Source organism: Plectropomus leopardus, chromosome 17 (genome assembly GCF_026936395.1).
Source record: "Plectropomus leopardus strain MGB_pleo_1.0 chromosome 17, ASM2693639v1, whole genome shotgun sequence".
Taxonomy (NCBI): domain Eukaryota; kingdom Metazoa; phylum Chordata; class Actinopteri; order Perciformes; family Serranidae; genus Plectropomus; species Plectropomus leopardus.
The window spans coordinates 20,973,857-20,993,257 of NC_142192.1; the positions used below are offsets into that span (position 1 = coordinate 20,973,857).

The window sequence follows — 19,401 nt, forward strand, 5'->3', positions numbered from 1 at the left end:
CTTTATCTGACTGTTCACCACTTAACACCCATGTTTGGAGCCTAACATGCCACTGGAAACACAGCAATAGAAACATTGATATGAGACATATAAATTGTGCAAATGTAATGTATTTGTTGTTTGGAGAATGCACAATAACAACATTTTCTCCTGGCAACTGGGATGAGGAGAAACAACAGCAAAAGCATCATGACCTTCAGTTTCAACTCTGACCTTATAAACCCAAAGACCTAATAAACTCTAATTCACACTGACTGGTTTCTAATATTGTGCAGAGATTGCACAAGTCACCAGAGACAATTGGCATATTATATCAAATGTTTTTTTGATTTTTATCAACTGGAATATGGACAAATTTCTACTGTGATCCTGCTGTCTGAGTTGGTCTATCACAAAAAACAGCGTTTGAGATTTTGGCAAAAAAATGTAAACAACTTTTTAAAGAAACAAGTCATGCAGTTAGGGCTGCTGTGTGAAGACTTCGACTGGTCTAAAGGCTACAAAATTGTCTCGAAACTTTTTCTTTATAATCTAGTTTCTAATGCAGTTATCCGCACAGATTAAAGAAATGATTATCTGACTTTTCTTATTTTTTTCAAACAAAAAATGTGGCTATCATACCATAAAGACAAGTATATATATATATATATATACACATTTTTATATATATTTACTCAGGATTTTCTTACACGTATTGCGTCATAATTTTGTGATTTCCTTTAGCTGACGGTGACCTGAAAGAGCACTGAAAAGACCAACAAACCGACACAAATGTTTACTCGTTATGAGTCTCTCTCTTCCTGGAGCAGTTTTACATGCGTCTGAGAGACTCTGGTGCAATATGCAGGGTATGAGGAGAGAAAAAGTAGGAAAAGTAGGTCTGTGGTGCTGCAATGCTTCTTATAAAAAAAATAAAGAAAAGCTGACAGGGCAGAAAAGGCAGCACTCTGATCCATATTCATATTTCCATTCATTTTACTGGGAACTCTACAACTGTTGATTTGCTTTGAAGAATCACTTGTTCGTTTTCAGGAGCATGTGCAGTCAGTTTTCTTTTGCATAATTATACAGTAACTTTACAGGGTTTTCCTGTGGCTGTGAGTGTGTGTGGTTAGCGTAGAAAAAAACACACACAGGTGAGTCGTGTCTTTGCTGTACTACACACAAACGCACGCTCTACAGCCTCCTGCAGAAATTACACATTCAGTTTAAGGGCTCGTTTTTCATTAACCTTTATTTGTCTGGGTTAAGCTGGTTGAGCAAACGTGCTGTTTTTCATTACTTTCTGTTCACACACATTCACACCGGTGAGCCTCGCTAAAGGAAAACCTCAGATGTATTTATCTAAAGCAACAGTTCATTTATTTTGTTTAGTCCTTTAGGAAGTTTACAACACACAACACCAGTTGAGGATGAATTTGGCAACTTCACTAGATGAACTGCAGCTTTAGTTTTTACTCAATACTCAGTTTCCACCATTTTACCTCCCAGCAGAAGGAAATGTGAGGAGTTCCTGACATTAAAGTTATCCAACCAATTACTGAGTCAAGCAGGGAGTTGGCTGGTGAATTTCCTGCTTTCTCTTAAGTTTAGTAAGTTTATGTGACCATTTTTTACAGAATAATTTGCACAGACAATCCTAATGCATTGAAAAATGATGTAAAACGTTGTGTAAAAATGATTTTAAGAGCCAGTTAGGAAGGTTTAGAGGGTAACGTGTCCATGAGGATAAACAGGCCGACCTGATTGTAAAGACAGTAATTAATAGGAAAAATGGGATATATTACAGATGAAACATACTCTGCAGGTGAGAGAGTAACACCATGCACCATGCAGCTTCATCGGTAGGTGAGGAGGAGGACATGTTCCTCTGACAGCTTGTAAAGATAAAAAGCTCCAAAAGTTACTCAATACAATAATCTGTCTCCAGTGCTCTTAAGTGGTTTGTTAAATTTTGTTGTGCGTTTGTATTTATGAGTATCCTTCAAATTGGCTACTCTGTGCGGCAGGAAATTGCAGGGAGGCCTCATGTTTTTCGCGTTATGGTGCTGCTCACACCGAGACTGAAATAAATCAGTCATGAATAAACACTGGGTAATGTTAGCCGTGTGCTGCTGACAGTTATTCCTGTCACTGTGTGTGTGTGTGCGTGCATGCGTGCGTGTGTGTGTGTGTGTGTGTGTGTGTGTTTGTGTGTGCTTGTGAGACGTCCAAGGCACAGCAGTAGTCAAAAACAAGGAGAGAGGGGCTAAGCAGATCAGTATGCTGTGCACAGCACTACAGTGAAGTGAGATTTTAGATTTCTCGATAGTTAAATTTGCAGTAAAGTTGTGATTGGACAAAATTGCAAGGTTGCGAAGAGTTCACTGGCATTGACTGAATTTCTGTTAATTGTTGTAACTGTAACATCATGAAATCCTGGAGGACTGCTTCTTATCCTTTTGCTCTGGTGTTTTACATTTTAATAAGACAAAAAATAATACGCACAAGGAGAGAATCGATCTCCCTCAGCCTCGTACCACTTCAGCATGACTTCAAGACTGGCTCACTGCTGTCTGGTGTACGGGGAAATGGCGTAGCCTAAATGTGGCAGCTACATGAGAAATATTTGATTCACATCTTGCACTCAATTTTACAGAAATGCAGTTTAAACATACAAAACAAACAGCCAGTTTTTCTATTCTAAAGCTCATAGCCAAATAAATTCTGCTGACTCATCATAAATCAAAACGCTGTCGTGGCCTCCAAACGAAACAGCGGCAGTGGTAGCCTCAGAGCTTTTTCCTCTGAGCAGATCAATATCATTGTAATGAATAGTACTCAAACACACACACAGGTATTTTTCATTATTTCCGTTCCCGTGTTGCTTTTTGAAGTGTTACAGAGTCTACCAGAGAGCTAATTTAGCTGCTCTGATGGGAAGAAAAACCCAACAAAGAAACATTTTCAATGTTCGCCACTGATTTGAGTCTGGGTTTGTGCAAGGTTAAAAGGAATGAGTCGGAGAAGCAGAGGTGTGTGTGAGTGTGTGTGTGAGAGAAAGAGAATATGTGTGTTATGTGCAGATTCAGCAAAGTGTGTATGTGCAGGTGCGTTCTCACAGGTGTGTGTGTGTGTGTGTGTGTCAGAGGAGGCTCGAGGGGATGTAGCAGCAGTTTCCTGCTTCTCTCTGTCGCTTCCTAAAAAATCAATTCCAGCTGCTGCAGTTTCTTTCTCCTCCTCATGTCCTTTCTCTTTTGCCCCTTACAATATCTTCTGTTTCCTCTCATCCACACTCTTCCTCTATCTGCTTAATTTGAAAGAAAGAGACTGAAACAGTCCGAAAAACAAATCTAACATTACATATAATTTTCTCCTATAATTAAAAAGAGTGTTTTAGTCATTGATCTCAGAAGTAACAGTGCTACTGGAAGCCTGTTTATAGTGATCGTGTGTATTGGACATGGCACTGATCACATCCATGCCTCAGGAAACTACATTAGGATCTAGTGGTTTTCACCCTGAAGCTAGAAACACATTGAAAGTGTATGAAAATATGTAGCAAGCTTTTTGGCACAGTTTTGCAAGCTCGGAAAACATGCTGTTTAACTTTATAAAAAGAGCACTCCACCAATTTAACATTGCAAACATATACGTTGTTGGACTTGTGTTGGCCAGTTTAATCCAAAAGAATTTGTATTTACTTATTCAGATTTAAACTTTTATTTTTATAGGTAATTTCATTGAGACACAAGGTCTCCTTCTATAGTGAGACCTGGTTGTTTGTATTAAAGTGAATGCAGCAGAACCAGAGATGTCTCCTTTTTTGTATTCCACACATTCTTCTCCCTTGTTGTAACCTTATGGCTATATTACCCACAATGCAAAATTTTGGTTTCAAATTTGTGCTGCATTATGATGGAAACACAACTTGTATCGTAGCCCAAAATTAAAACAGGAAACAAACATAAATACAGTAGTTCCATCACATTTTTTTTACATCATTTTTCAGGTCTGATGTCTCATAATACCCTCCTCATCTGCGATGCTGGAAAATTAGTGTTTATCTTGATGCACCCAAGTGCTAATAATTGCACAGCAGTAGTGGTGGAAATATGCATTATTTCACATTTTCTTTTGCCAGATATTCAGTAATTTGGATAACAATTTTGATGTAAATTTGTCTTAACTTTGTGTTGCTGCTGTTTTTAATTTTGCTGGGTTGCTGTCAATTTACACATGGCATAAACAACAACATAACAATTATATAAATATGTAGCAAAGTCTTTGTTTCCATTTTAAAGTGACTTTGTTGCAGAACAGGCAACCCAAGAGTCCAGTTCTGCTGCAGGCTGTTTCTTGAACAAAGGTCAGAGGTCACAAGAGCTTTCTTGTTAATCTGTGTCCAAATGTTTGTGACAGGCAGCGGGAATCTGAATAAGGCGAGAATTTGCTTTGCAGCATATACAAATGTGGGTAGACTCTGTAATATTTGATGTTTTTTTTTTATTAAAAAAGACTTTAAAAATACAGTTGCACAGCAAGGTGATGATAAAAAAAAGACAGCGGGGGATAATATATGAATCAGTAGGATGTGATAATGGCAGATAGATTTACAGACATGACATGGATGATAGAGCAATAGACGTTTTACTATTTGAATAAATTGTAACTGACAAGTGTAATTTTTTTTTTCTACTTGCATTTATCAAGCTCTTTTAGAGGCAATTTAGATCCTGATGAAGTCCATTCTTCCAAAGTAGACACACACACACACATTTCCACAGACACACACACACACCGAGCGATGTGTAGTGGCAACATACATCTTCATTAGTGTCCAGTCATATCTCTGTTCTCCTCACACTTCGTGGCTCCAGTTTCTTTGTTTCTCCCTTATGAATGGTTAAAATCTCTGAGTATTAACACTCTGTCATATTTAGGCATAATGACTGAGAGACGCTCAGAGGATTGTTCAGTCATATTTCCAGTTAATCATGGTTATGCTTGCTTAACCTCACGCAGGAAACATTCTCCGGAGAGGTAGAAAGATGGAGGCACCAAATGACAAATAAGACTCTATTTCCATTTTATTGCAATGAGTAAAATTTATGGTAACAATTTTTCCTGACTGATGCAGAGTTTGAAGGCAGATAGCTCAGGCACAAAACCAAAGATGATCTCTGTAAATATGATGTTTCAAATGATCTGATGACAAAAAAATCTTTTCACCTCTAAAAGAAACAATACTTCAGTTGGTTATAAGGTACTGCCATGAAGGATAAGTTTAAACATCTTCATCCAATGTCTTTGATGAAAACTTCATGCTTCTTTGGGAAACTCTTCATCTTTATTGCTTTAGTCCACTGTCAATCCCCATTTTGAGATTTTAGGAAATGGTTAAAAAAAATCTCCACAAAGGACCAAATATGCTTAAAGATTTCAATAATGCTTAAAAACTCACAAATACCCAACCCGATCAAGTTATTAACCAGAATAAATGCGGGCATTTTACATTTCTGCAAACCACAGATATTTAGCATTTTGTACATTACTACTGTAGCAGATATGTTGCTTTACATTTCTTTATGCTGTCAAGGTTAAAGCTTTGGTTGCGATGTTATTATCTTTAGATACAAAAACTACTTGGTCATGATTATCTTAAAATACCTGGTTTTGGTGCCAATATCATGGCTAGAAATGCTGCAGTGTGCCACTAAAATACACCTAGTTAATGGCACAATTACTATTGGAAATGCAGTCTGGAAATGCAGTGATGTGTAGCTGAAATGCACCTTCTTTTGGTGCCACAAATTGGGCAGGAAATGCCTCGAAACGTCACTAAAAACACTTGCTTTTGGTTGCACAATGGCCACTGGAAATGCTAAAATAAATTGCTGTTTTGGTGGTACAGTATCCACTGGAAATACTGTGATAAGTTGCTGAAAAACATCCAGTTTTGGTGGCACAATTGCTCCTGGAAATCCTGCTATGTGTAACTAAAACTATGCTTTAATCATGGCCAGTAATGCCACAAAATGTTGCTTAAAACCACCCAGTTTAAGTGTCACAATTGTTGCAAGAAAATGCGTGTAACTAAAAAACACCAACTTTTGGTGTTGCAATCATAGCCTGAAATGCAGCAGTGTTGTTAAAAATCATACGGTTTTGCTGTTTGTTGATCTCGATTAATGGTATGCAGAGGTCTGCAGGTTGGCATCCATGTTGCCTAGTTTCACATCATCCACCATCCTCTTCACTCTTCACCCCGTGATGACAAAGCCAACTCGTATACATATAACTGTAACTACATCACTTTAGAAGCTTTGATATGGTGTGTATGAGAGGTGCAAATGAAACATATTTCTGGTTTGCAGAAACATCTTATTCTTCTGGGGACTGGGCTGGAGTTTCTCAGGATACATAAAAATAGACTCAAATCACACCTCTATAAGGGGAATTATTAACGTATATTCTAGTTTTAACGATGCGTAAGCAATTAGCAAGAACTGCAAAATGACAGATTCAACTCCTCTGCTCCTATACTAGTTTTCATAATGGATGCATAGACTTTTCTATGAACTAGGAGTTTTATAATTTAAAGTTAAAACATGGTTCAATTTTTAAAGGCTCTTAGAAATCAGATTTTGGATCAGACACATTATTATACAGGGAAAGTCACAGTGACCTGTAAGTGACATCAATGACATATTGACAGATCAAAGATGAGAGAAGCAGCTTACCTGAGAAATCAAACAGGTAGAGGAAACACACAGAAAAATAATTTGATAATAATATTTATAGTTTGTAGTGAGCTATTCATGCACTACTTGTTCTTTAATGGTCCTTCAGCAATTTAAAATGCAAATAAGCTGCAATCATTTTCTTTATTCCAAAATTGGAAAATTAGTTTTGAAAGTCATTGTTATTGACATGCAACTCTATCAGCCCCATTCAGTTATTTATAGTTCCTTTTTTTTTTTGTTGTTGCTTTTGGGGCTTTGAAAACTTATTTCCCCTGTAAATATTCAGCACACGCGGCGTGTCTGAATGTTTTGACATCTCACTCCTGAGTTGTTTTGCCTTCAAGACAGATTAGCGGGCTAGTGATTTGCAAACAAGCACAATGACCCCAGTGGATAAGTTCAAGTGGTTTGATGGAATCTGTTTGATTACAGTCATTCCTCTCTTTGTTTTTATGAACACCTCCTCGGATTCTGTTTAATCAGAAGCTGCTGTATTTAGCAGCCATTTATCAACACAATGCTCTCTCCCACTGTTCACTGCTGCACAGATTTCCTCTGTCTCACAGTAAAATGTCGTGAACTGAGCTCAGATTTCACTTGGATGGGGTCTTTATTCAGTCAACCAAAGGCTAACTAGCTAATTAGATCTCAGGCTACCTGCTGTGTTTGCCCTTGAGGAAGGCAGTTGTTTAATACCAGGGAGTGAGTGCAGATTTTGGGCAATGAATGTGTATTTGACTGTGTTTAAGTGAATGTGCATGATTGCCTTCCTGCTTGGATGCATATTGTACTGTCAACTACAATCTTGATGATTAAGATACAAACAGAATAATGTTTGTTCTGCAGCTGTTCTCAGGCATGGTTTTTGTAGTACATTACAGCACCACTGCTAAATTACACAAGAACTTTTTAAGCCACTGCATTGCTCTGCAGAGTTTCTTCTGTCAGGAGGCCACTGTTTGTTTTCCATGTGTAATGGAAAGTTAGCTGATGACTGCAGTGATATAGTATGCCACATGACGTCAGATTTTTTAACCTGTGTATTATGTTTATTTTGATGAGAGAGTGAAAGTTGTACATTTTCTCTGAAAACAGGGGCTTATTTCGAAAAGATTCAATGAATATAGCATCCATAAATTGACATGTTTTTAATAATAAAAAAAACATACATACATACATAAATGAATAAACACATTTGTTTATGTTTTTAATTTTTATAATGACTATTTTTAAGGCCTTTATTGGCTTTATTATAGAGCCCAGGTAACCCCAGGCTGCCAAGGACTCAGCCTATAGGGGCAGGTGAGAAGTCAGCCCAGGTCAGTGTATTAAATGCCCAAATAAATGACAATATCATCTTATATAGAATCAAATTTTGTCATTTCAAGTTACAATTACTTGTTTTTTAATAATTTTACAATTTCATATATGGGTATTTTGTTTTTTATTTAGATATATTTGATGAGTAAGTATTTGTTATTTGTTACAAGATACTTTTTGATGAATTCATGCCCATCTCTGCTTCTGCAAAGCTCTTAAACCTTTTTGTGTGCATTATGTGAGCAAAAATGATAGCTGTTTACGGTGTTGTTGAGCACATATGCAAAACATAACCACATTTGTGATGTTTGTGGCACTTTGATGGAACATCATCTACATTCTATAATACTGATGTACTCTTAAAAACATAACAACTAAATTACAATAAGAAATAATGCATAAGTCAATGTGTTCATGTAAATCTAACTCTCTACAGGTTGAATTAGATGTTGCCATAATGATGTAGTAAGAATTCATTCTAGAATGGAATCCCAGGTCTAGAATTCAAGGACCTGGTAATGATGCCTCAGTGTGTTCACACTGTCTTTGTGAACCAGTTGGGAATTACAAAACACACAGACATCGCAAAAAACGGAGAAATAGCTCTCTAAAAAAAAAAAAAAAATTCAAGATGAGTGACCACCACGAATCCTCAAATAAGTCAAACTCAGTGTGTAATGATCTCCGTCTGGAGGGAACATTTTGCGACGCAATCATCAAAGTTGAGGACATCGAATTTCCAGTCCACAGGATCGTTCTCTGTCAGTGCAGTTCTTACTTCATGTAAGTATATGATTTGAAAATATACATTTGTGACAAAACAAGTTTGGCCTAGAAGAAAGGATACTGGGCCATCAGAAGAATATACAGTATTTATTTTACCTCACAATTCAAAAGTTGACCAATGGTGCTTATTTCCTGACTGTCTACACAGTCAGCATAGTTTCAGTTTTTTTTAAGTTTAATGTTATAATTGTCCTTTAAAAAATATTATTCACATAAAGTTTATTTTGACTCTATCCTGGTTTCTCAGTTCCATCCCAGCTGGCCACTAACATCATTATGATGTTAGTTCACATTAGTTGATATTTGGTTAAATTTAAGTTGTGACATTGGGTGACCAAATATAATGTCAGGACAGCATCTTCTTTGTGTCATTACACATACAGTACTGATGACAGATGATGTAATATTTAATTTCAATTTTTTTTTTAATATTTGTCAAGTAAACTAAATCCAGTGTCTTCTAAACTTCTCATGCCAGTGTCATTTTGATTTAGAATAATGACATTCAGTTGTAAGGTATGGAGAACAAAACCCCACATCTTCAAAACGTCATCATGTTAACGTACATACAACGTGGAATTCTGACTTTGTTAGACATTTAAAATATCCTTAAGTCAATTTTCATTCCAACCTAAATTTAACTATTGTCCAGTGGAAAAAAATCCAGTGTCTTTCTGCATATTGATGTCAGAGGCCAGCTGGTAAACAACAGTTTAAGGAGAGTTTGAGTATGTAGTGTGTTCAGAACAGTGTCAAAATTATATATGCTCAAAAAGTCAGTTATACACCTTGAAAAGCCATCATCATCATTATTATTCAACTTTACTTAAAAGAGAAAATTAATTCCATATGTGAGTTATTCAATAGATTTTATGTCTTAAGTAACAACATGTGTGAGCTAAGTTAAATCAAGACCCTAAATGTTCCCAGGCTTTTATCATATTGTGCCTTAGGTGTGCTATTCAGTGCATTGGGTTAATTAGCTCTAATTTTTTTTTTTAAAAGCTATGCATACACACTATGAAAGACCCTTTAAGTCATATTAGACTCTAGCTGCTGCTTTGAAAAGTTTTTACTGTTATCAGTGTGAAAATGAGAAGAAAAAAACTGTATACAGTCTGTTTTCAATCCTCTGCTTTTCCTCCTGACCCACAGAGCTCTCTTTAAACGCTGGGCAACTCCAGACAAAAAGATCTTTGACATACCGGGCTTATCTCCTGACATGATGCAGCTCATCATTGAGTTTGCTTACAGCGGCTCTGTTTCTGTGACTGAGGACAACGTACAGGAGCTGCTGCATGCAGCCGATCAGCTCAACGTAATGGACGTTGTGCAAACTTGCTGCAACTTCCTGGGAGAGCATCTCTGCCCTGAGAACTGCGTCGGCATCTTTCATCTCACCAACATCATCTTCCACTCCGAATTGCAGCGCAAGGCCTACCGCTACATCATTGATCACTTTGAGGAAGTTGTTTACACTGAAGAGTTCCTACAGCTGTCTGTGCAGGAACTCACTGGCATCATTGAACGAGACGACCTCAATGTGAGACTGGAGAGTACTGTGTATGAGGCCATCCTGCGCTGGATCTCCCACAAACCTGCGGAGAGAAACGGATACATTGCTGAGCTCCTGTATAAGGTATGATAACTTTCTGTCACTACATTTAGTTTAGATTTATCATCAGCAATGGCTGATGGTGTTTAAAAAGCTTGCAAAGAAATAAGATAAAACTGCAACTTCTGAATATACTAAATATATTAGGGATGGGGAATTTGTAGATGCATTGCAATTATCTCCTAAAAGATTATGTCTCAATGCAGAGAAGTCAATATTACGAAATTTCAAAGCCAATACCCGTAAGAGCAGTTTGTATGTATGTAATCAGAGCTGAGGAGTCTCTAATGCCGCTATCAATCATGTCAATCAAACCTTTAATGAGAAAAGCAATCTGGCCGATAGGCGGAGTTTGATACTTTGGTTAACTGTGTCCAGTGTCTGGGTCACAAACTTTCTCAATGTACAGCTAAACAGCACACTGAAATGTGTTTCTGAAAACATTTGAGGCGAGAAATAGAAAATACAACAGAAACTTAATTCGCATTTGACTCCTCAGCCCTCGGTGGCCTTGGTGTTCCACGGTAGATTCCAGCAAATGATGTTAGATATAAAAGGAGGAAAGAAATTATTATTATATATTATTTTCACATTTTTCACATACTATCTCTTTCATGTATTCCTGTGCAAATAAAGAGACATTTTCAGCCAATTATTATTATTTTATTATTATATTTATTATATAATTATATTTTATTATTATTAAAATTATTGTTTTAAGAAAACGTTAAAAATTCAAATTAAAAGCTCTACAGTCTATGAAGCTCAATTAAAGACTCTGTCTTGTTTTCTCCAGGTCCGCTTGGCCTTGTTGAGTCTGGACTATTTTACCATCAATGTGATGTCCAATGTGCTGGTGCAAAACAACGCTGAGTGCCTGTCTAGGGTGAGAGAAGCCCACATAACCTTACAACGCATCAGGGCAAACAGGACCTCTCTGTCTCGTCTCTGCAGCCCCCTTGCCCGGCCTCGCCTGCCTAATGCCATCCTGTTGTCCATTGGAGGCTGGAGCGGTGGTGACCCAACCAACGGCATAGAGGCGTATGATATCCGCGCTGACTACTGGATCAATGTGACAAACAACCACGAGCGTCCTCGTGCCTATCATGGCACCGCTTTCCTCAATGGGGATCTTTACTGTGTTGGCGGCTTTGACAGAGCGGAGCATTTCAACAGCGTGCGCAGGTTCGACCTTAGCTCACACACCTGGCATGAGGTGGCATCCATGTACTACCGCCGCTGCTATGTCAGCGTCACCGTGCTGAGTGGGTGCATCTATGCCATGGGAGGTTATGATGGTCATACACGACTCAGCACTGCAGAGCGCTACAGGCCCGAGACCAACCAGTGGAGTCTTATTGCTCCTATGCACGAACTCAGGAGCGACGCCAGCTGCACAACACTCAACAACAAGGTAAGTGAAGTGAAAGAGATGCTTGGAATAATTCAGATTGGTATGATAGAGAACAGAACATCTTTTCAACATTCAATTTTATATGTGCTGAAAACGAGACTTAGAGTCTGTAAGGCTATAATGCTTAAAGCTGTGGTAGGTAACTTTTTTTTAGCAAATTTGATAAAAAGTTTTCTTTTTTTCGTTTTCTTTCATTTTTTTTTTTAAACTGTTACAATATCCTGACAGTAGCACATGAGGCAGGTAATCCATGTGCCTCTTCTATGGCATTTGCAAGAGTCATTAAAACATCCAATCAGCTGAGGAGTCTCCAACGCAACTGTCAATCATGGCGATCACAGTTTGTGAACTGCAGTCAAACTGTCAAACTCAGCAGTGCTGATCAAATGTAAATCAGGCTTCTGTTACTGTGTATCTACATTGCCTACTTCTTGCCTCAGATGTTTTCAGGAAAATATTTTAGTGCACCGTTTAGCTGTAAAATGAAAAAGTTTCCTCCAGCCGGTAGGCGGTGCCTTGTTTCGGCTTGTATATTTTCAACATGGTGGCCGGGTCACAAACTTTCTCATTTTACAGCTAAACATTAAACAAAATATGTTTCTAAAAAAAATCTGAAACAAAAAGTAGATAATGCAGTAACAGAATTTTGATTCATATTTGATCAGTGCTGCTTAATTTACAGTTTGAGCACAGTTCACAAGCAGTGATTGACATGACTGACATCTGCTCTCTCTGAAACGGCCTGTGATTGGCCAAAGTCTCCTGTTAGGGGCTACATTCTCAAAAACCTGATAACAGAGCCAAGTGGAGGCTGGTGTTCTGTCAAACCACTTAAATTACAATATAATCTAAGTTTATTATGTAATTTTGCTCAGTGATGCCAAACTTAAACCGCCTACCTTAGCTTTAATGCCATCTATCAGATAAAAGTGGAGAGCCACAATTAGTTTTTGACCTTTTGCAGCTGTTTTGAAGTAAGTGGAATAATTGGCTAGAGGGTAGTGTCACACTAAAGGTCTTCAACAACCAATATCTGAAGAATTTATGATGTTATGTGCCTGGAGGTATGAAGAGATGTGTGTGGCGGTGTCACATATGGGGTTCATTTGTGTGTGGATTGGTGTAAGCAGAAAGGTCAACATGTTAAACATTAATGCATGAACTATTTATTATGTATAGCATTGGATATCATTTCTGATATAAGCCTAACAAGTTAATTCAGTGGTTCAGTGTGTAGGCTTTAGGGGCATCTGCTGGCAGAAATGGTATTTAATAACTATGTATTCATAGTTTATAATCAGCTGAATAAAAATATTGTGGTTTTTTTGCCTTAAAATGAGCCGTTTATTTCTACATACAATGCTGGTCCTCTTCAAGGGAGACCACCATGTTCTTCTAGAGTAGCCCAGAACAAACAAATGAAACACTGGTTTTAGATAGGCCCATTAGCGTTTTCATGTCAGCTACTATAGATCTACAGCCTTGGCACATGGAGAGGTTTCAGTTCTGCAACCACAAAGCTATATATGCCAATAAATCCTACACACTGAACCTTTAACGTAATCAAATTTTGAACAGTGTGACTAGCTTGTCTTAAGGTGGTCAACCCCAAGCATTGCATCTTAGACCCCTAAGGCAAATTAGACCTTTTGAGGCCAATAACAATATAGATATTTGAAAGTTAAAAAAAACACACCACAAAAACTGATTTGGATTTAAGTATATGTAGATACAGTATATATAAACCAATCTTTGTTTTTAGCATTAAAACTGTAGTATGTATCTTTTAGAAAAAAATAAATAAATACATGCTGAATCTGTCACTATATTAATAGAGTATAAATGAGACAGATAATTTGTGAAAGATCATTTTCAGTAGTGTAGAAATACTTTTATATTATTTATTACCATTTTTAAGCCAAGAAAAGTGCTAAATCACTAAAAATCCCTGCTGTTTTCTCCAGGTTTACATTTGTGGTGGTTTCAATGGAAACGAGTGCCTGCAAACAGCTGAATGTTACAGCCCAGAGACCAACCAATGGACGATGATCAGCCCCATGAACTCCCGGCGCAGTGGAATTGGAGTCATTGCATATGCAGATCATGTTTATGCAGTAAGTACACAAAACGCTCATTCTCTCACATAGCACACAAACAATGTGAAGTGTTTAAGGATTTGGTCAGCAGTTGTTTTTTTAAACTCAGAGACTTTGACGGCAATCTTTGCCAAAGATGTTGAGAAACTGGTTCCATCTCCATCCCCATTTACATATTTAACCCTTAACACTTTTCTTCCCAAAGGTTGGTGGCTTTGATGGCACTGTCCGTTTGCAGAGCGCAGAGGCATACAACCCCCGGACCGACACCTGGCAGGATGTGGCCTCCATGTTAACCCCTCGCAGCAACTTTGGCATTGAAGTGCTCGACAATCTTCTCTTTGTTGCCGGGGGCTTCAACGGTTATACTACCTCCTATAACGTTGAGTACTATGACGCAATAACTGATGAGTGGAATGAGGCCTGCGACATGGACATTTACCGCAGCGCCCTGAGCTGCTGCGTGGTGTCCGGGCTCCCTAACACGGTCGACTATGTTATCCCTCGTAACGCTCTGCAGTTTTTCCGAACAGGTGATGAGGATGAGTCTGGTGAGTTTGTCGACGCAGAGGACGTGGTCTAACACCTGAACAGTGTCCTTTGCCACAATCCACCCTGGCAAGACCTCAACTTAAAAAAAATAAACTTCATTGAGCATTAAGCTGCTGTTACTCCAGAGGCTTCTTTAACGTTTCAGTTTTATGTTCTGTGAGAAAGGTGCTGTGTCCAACCTGCAGACACAGTAAACAAAATGCAAAACAAAACTCTTTTTATCTGGAAAGTGTGTATGCAATGTGCATGCAACCCCGCCAAAGATGTTTAAGAGTGCAAAGATTTTGTATTCTGCTGTTTTCAAAGACCAACAAAGTGACCAGTCTGATGTTCAATAAACAAAAAGGGTCCAACCAAAGTTCCCTCATTTGGAAACAACTCTTATTCCCTTAAATCAATGTTAAAAAATGTTAAAATTTGGAGAAGGCTCCATATTCCCTCAACAATTTGAGTGTATATTTTTCTGATATTGACCTACATGGTTATATTTAAATAACTTTAAGAATTAAGAAGAATTTCAGTTCACAAGATTGAAAGGGGAGGTTTGAAATATCTCTTTAATACAAGGTTTTATTTTTTCATTTAAACTAAGTTAAAAACAATATTTTATTTTTAGTCCAAAGAGCACTCTCAAGGTGTTACTTAAAGGTGCATGGATGTGACTTATAATGAGTCCAAATATGAACTTTAAGATTTTGAAAGCAAAAATAACAGTAAAAAAAATACTATGTTAAAACAGAAGTATTAACAGCAAATGTACTTACTGTATCAAAAGAAAAAGTATTGATTTTATGTCAACGTGATGACGTCATATCCGTGAAAGTCGCACTTCCGAAACCTTACAGGTGTGTAGTTGAGATCAAAATAAAGGCCAGCTTTGGAGATGGGTGTGGTCCGAGCAATGGGGCCAAATCTACAGAAGCAGCCCCCGCTCACTCACGGTTTGCTGTATCATAGCTAAATGGATCCCTTTAATATAGTCTCTCGTCACTGTTTATTTCTGACAATTTTTGTCAATTTATCTTTATTACCCCCCATAAATGGAGCAGTGCGCCCCTATAGGGAAATACTAATGTGTCAGTTTGATCCTGAACGACCATGGTTTTAACACTGAGACACATTCATTACACTGCATCACTGAGCGAAAGAAATAAGGAACGAAAAAAGAGAATAGAGAAAGAAAGAGAAACATGCAAGATTCAGTCAGAATATAAGTTGGTACTGTTAGATGACTTTCTGTCTGATGTCAAGGACTGGATGTTCCACAATCTCCTCCAACTAAATTTGGACAAAACTGGGATTATTCAGGGGGAAGAAAAGCTTGAATGACTTCAGTCTGTCCTTCTCTGTTTTGCCGCATGCCCCCCCTCCACCCCCTCTCCGTCCCTCTCTCCCTCTCTTAATCTCTCTCTTCCTCTCTTTCTCCACTCTCTTTTTGTCTTTCTCTTTATCTCGCAGACAAAGCATTGGTTGCTCGTTTTTGGGCAGAGTCACCTTGAGTGAGTTGTCTGTGTTTTTTGGGACATCAGCATAAGAATATATAGCATGAATGTGTGCATACTGGATGTGATTGTATACTGTATTTGTTTTTATATCAGAGGATAAACCGTTTCCCTCTTTATTAACTTAAGGCATGGCTGCACTCTTTATTTTGGCTCAGATTTCTGGCCTTGAAAAACATTTTAAAGTTAAAAAAGATCAAGTGGAAGAAGGCAGTTACTCTTTTGTGGCTTCTTCTGACAAAAGTGTAACATGCTTTTCTGCATCTAAAAGAGAGACTTGTTTGGTGTAAAGTGCTGCTTCATTGATAAAATAGTCTAGTCTTGAGTTACTTATTCTCAGGCTTTTTGACTTTATTCATTAGTGGCGTTTGTAGTCAGGACTGTATTTATCTCTAAACCCGTCTTAACACATGAAGGCAAAGCAAAAGGAGAGCAGTGCGTCGCCATGTTGTCATGACTCAGCAGTATCCACCCTGATGGCACAGGCTTTAAAACGTTTATCACATTTAATTCTCTAATGTCCTTTTCAATAGAGCAAAATATATAAAACATAGATTATAAATGCGTATCAACAGATAGACTCTCACTCTTATTCTGTCTTTCTTTTGATTATTGATCTCCTTCCTCCCGGCAACATGTCCTTCATCTCTCCAGTGTAATATCTTTGGGTGTGTGTTCTGATTGTGTGTGTGGTGGTAGAGTGTGTCCCTGCTGCACATTCAAGAAAGAGCAACAATTCTTGGTTTATTTCTCTGACTTCTTTTGGCTTTCATTCTTTGACATTTTTCTCCAATTAAAGTTTCAATGTCAGATTACTTTTTTTGATGTAACATTTGTAAGGACCAAAGAGTTATCTCCATGTCTGAAAAGTCAGTGCGTAAGTACCTTAAACCTGCATTCTTTAAATGGCCAGCAGGGGGTGACTTCACTTGTTGCAAAAAGAAGTCAGGTTGTATAAAAGTCTATGAGAAAATTACGTTAAACATTTCCTCATGGTCTCAATTGATAGTTTCAAGTCTTCTTCAGTACAGTATAATTTTGTCAATTGTGGTCCCCTTCAGAGTTACAACTCCAGAGTTAGTTATTGTTTATAACACGGCTGGACGGCACCTTTCATGGCAGTATGATGCGCCATTGGAAAGTGTCAGTTTGAAAAGCTGCCGGTAGGGTTACGATGTAAGGATTTGGAGAGTCCAACAAACTCCAGACTTTCAACCATGAGCCTGCTGTTTGCTTGACGTATGACTGTAACGCTAAACTATGATGTTTTTTCTTAACCTAACCACGTGCTTTTGTTGTCTAAACCTAACCTATTGCACAAGAAAATTAACGTAAATACTAGGTGTTTTATCAACATGAGTTAGTTAATTTGTTTTTTTTTTAAAGGGGCGGGGCTGTGTCCGTGTAAGAAGCAGTGAAAACAGAAACTGAGGTGTATTTCGAAAAGACACAATGTATTTAACGGACGTGAATTAACACACCTTCCCAGAGTGTCAAAAACAAACTCAGGAGGATACCTAGCATCATTTGTAGACATGAACAGCACTGACCAAGTGGCAATATTTGTCAAGTTGGGATGAAAATGGGATACTCGTAAAGTATAGCCGATACCCAGCAAGTACGTTGGTGCTAAAAACTGTGTGTGTGTGTGTGAGAGAGAGCGAGAGAGAGATAATCAAAACTTGGACTGACTCATTTTTGTAGTAATTTACTTTTAAGCTTTTTTTGGATGTCTTTTTCTACATTATTGTGAACCGTGCCTTTGCTAGCAATAAAACGTACACCTGTCTGCAGCCACAGAGCCTTCAAAGGAATCTTTATTGACAATTGTCAACAGCCAAAATAGTCTGCAGGTACCAATGGATAGTTTTATTTTGTATTTTACACATACAGTGTGAGCACATAGATTGTGATTTGAGGTTGGGACTGAACAGTGTAAACACATGAATTTTAAACTTTGGCTTTACATCGCAGACCATTTCCTTTAACAGTGGGAGCTGGAATGAAACAAGATTTCTGAATTTGGCTCAAAATGTTCAGTGTATGCCCATTTTAAGTGGGCAGATTACCAGAGCAACTTTTACATAAAACCTCAAACATATTAAAAGATAGAAAATGTTGTGTGTTTAAAGGCTACAGTACATGTCTGAAAGGGGCTCATCTGTGCATGCACGTATCTGTAGAAGACATGACGAAAGAGCTTAAACAAATACAGGCCGACAATCCCAACTGTTACACCGCCCACACACACACACACGCACACACACACTGGGGAGGAGCCCTGCATGCACAAAGCACTAAGGTTTTAAAAAAATTATTAGCTAAAGTTGCTTGGCTGATGGTCGATGTTCTAAAAGCCCTGTGCAATACAACTTTAATAGCACTGGCAACAGGGTATGCACACACACACACACACACACACACACACAGAGCCATTTTCTCCTTGCCTATTTGCAATGTCTGGTTTCTCTGTCTCTTCCACTTTCTGTCTCTGTTTCTCCTTCATCCGTCTGCCTGCTCTGTAGCCGAGGGCTAACAGTAAAATACAGCTCCTTGCTCATAAAACCAGTGAAAAACACACAACCAGTTATTGTTCTGTGTGAGCAACTGTCAGCCAACTGACAAACGACACAGAATTAGTGCTTCACCAACACACTTAGATCATGACCTCAACAGTGTGTGTACTTATGCTTGTGTACATGAATAAATTTATATTTGAGTGTGTGTGTGTGTGTGTGTATCTCCTCTGTATCATGTGATTTGTTAATATTAAGCCAAACATACTCTATGTTTCAGTATGTGCCATGTGTTAATGTGTGTGTGAGGCAGAAAGAGGGAGTGTGTATGTGTGTGTGAGCAGCGCCTGAGGGCTTTGTTCTGTACTGGTGCAATAAAAGACACATTAGAGAAAGAGAGAGATTACAGAAAAAAAACATTATCACCCATAAATGGTGTTTTTTTTTTCCTCTCAGAAAAAAAAACAATAAATCTGTGTGGGTGTGAGAAGCAACAGAGCAGAGTTTCACATGATGCATCTGCCTGGAAATCCTGGAAATACAACGATTTACAGCGACATACATTTTTTAAGGAATTTGACATCCAGTTTGTTGTACTGAGGCAAACAACATCTTGCAGCCTCGAGTGTACTGATCGGTGCCCTACGAAAGCTGTGACATACTGTTGATCGCATCAGTTGAGAAAAAAAAAATATCAGAGGAGGTCTGTAGAGAAGAATCTGGAGGATGAAGAAAGAGAAAAGAAGAGGAGGATGGTGGCTTAGAGATAAGGGAAGGAGGACATAGAGAAGGAGAGGGTTAGCGGTGTGTGTATTGAGTAGAGGGTGGAATCAATTTCATGCTTAACACTTGTCTTGCCCTCACAGTGTGTGTGT

At 38.2% G+C, this 19,401-nt stretch overlaps 2 protein-coding genes across 2 annotated transcripts in view; both read left to right on the plus strand.

The window, feature by feature from the left end:
- Positions 1-19,401, plus strand: part of LOC121957896 (TBC1 domain family member 20) — a 138,151-nt gene that overhangs the window by 55,737 nt on the left and 63,013 nt on the right. The gene's annotated exons all lie outside the window — the stretch shown is intronic.
- On the plus strand, positions 8,230-17,781 carry LOC121958157 (kelch-like protein 10). The gene is made up of 5 exons (XM_042507030.2): positions 8,230-8,828; positions 9,987-10,470; positions 11,243-11,860; positions 13,825-13,974; positions 14,162-17,781. Exons 1-5 carry the CDS (start codon positions 8,677-8,679, stop codon positions 14,537-14,539), a joined length of 1,782 nt encoding a protein of 593 aa, XP_042362964.1. The 5' UTR covers positions 8,230-8,676; the 3' UTR covers positions 14,540-17,781.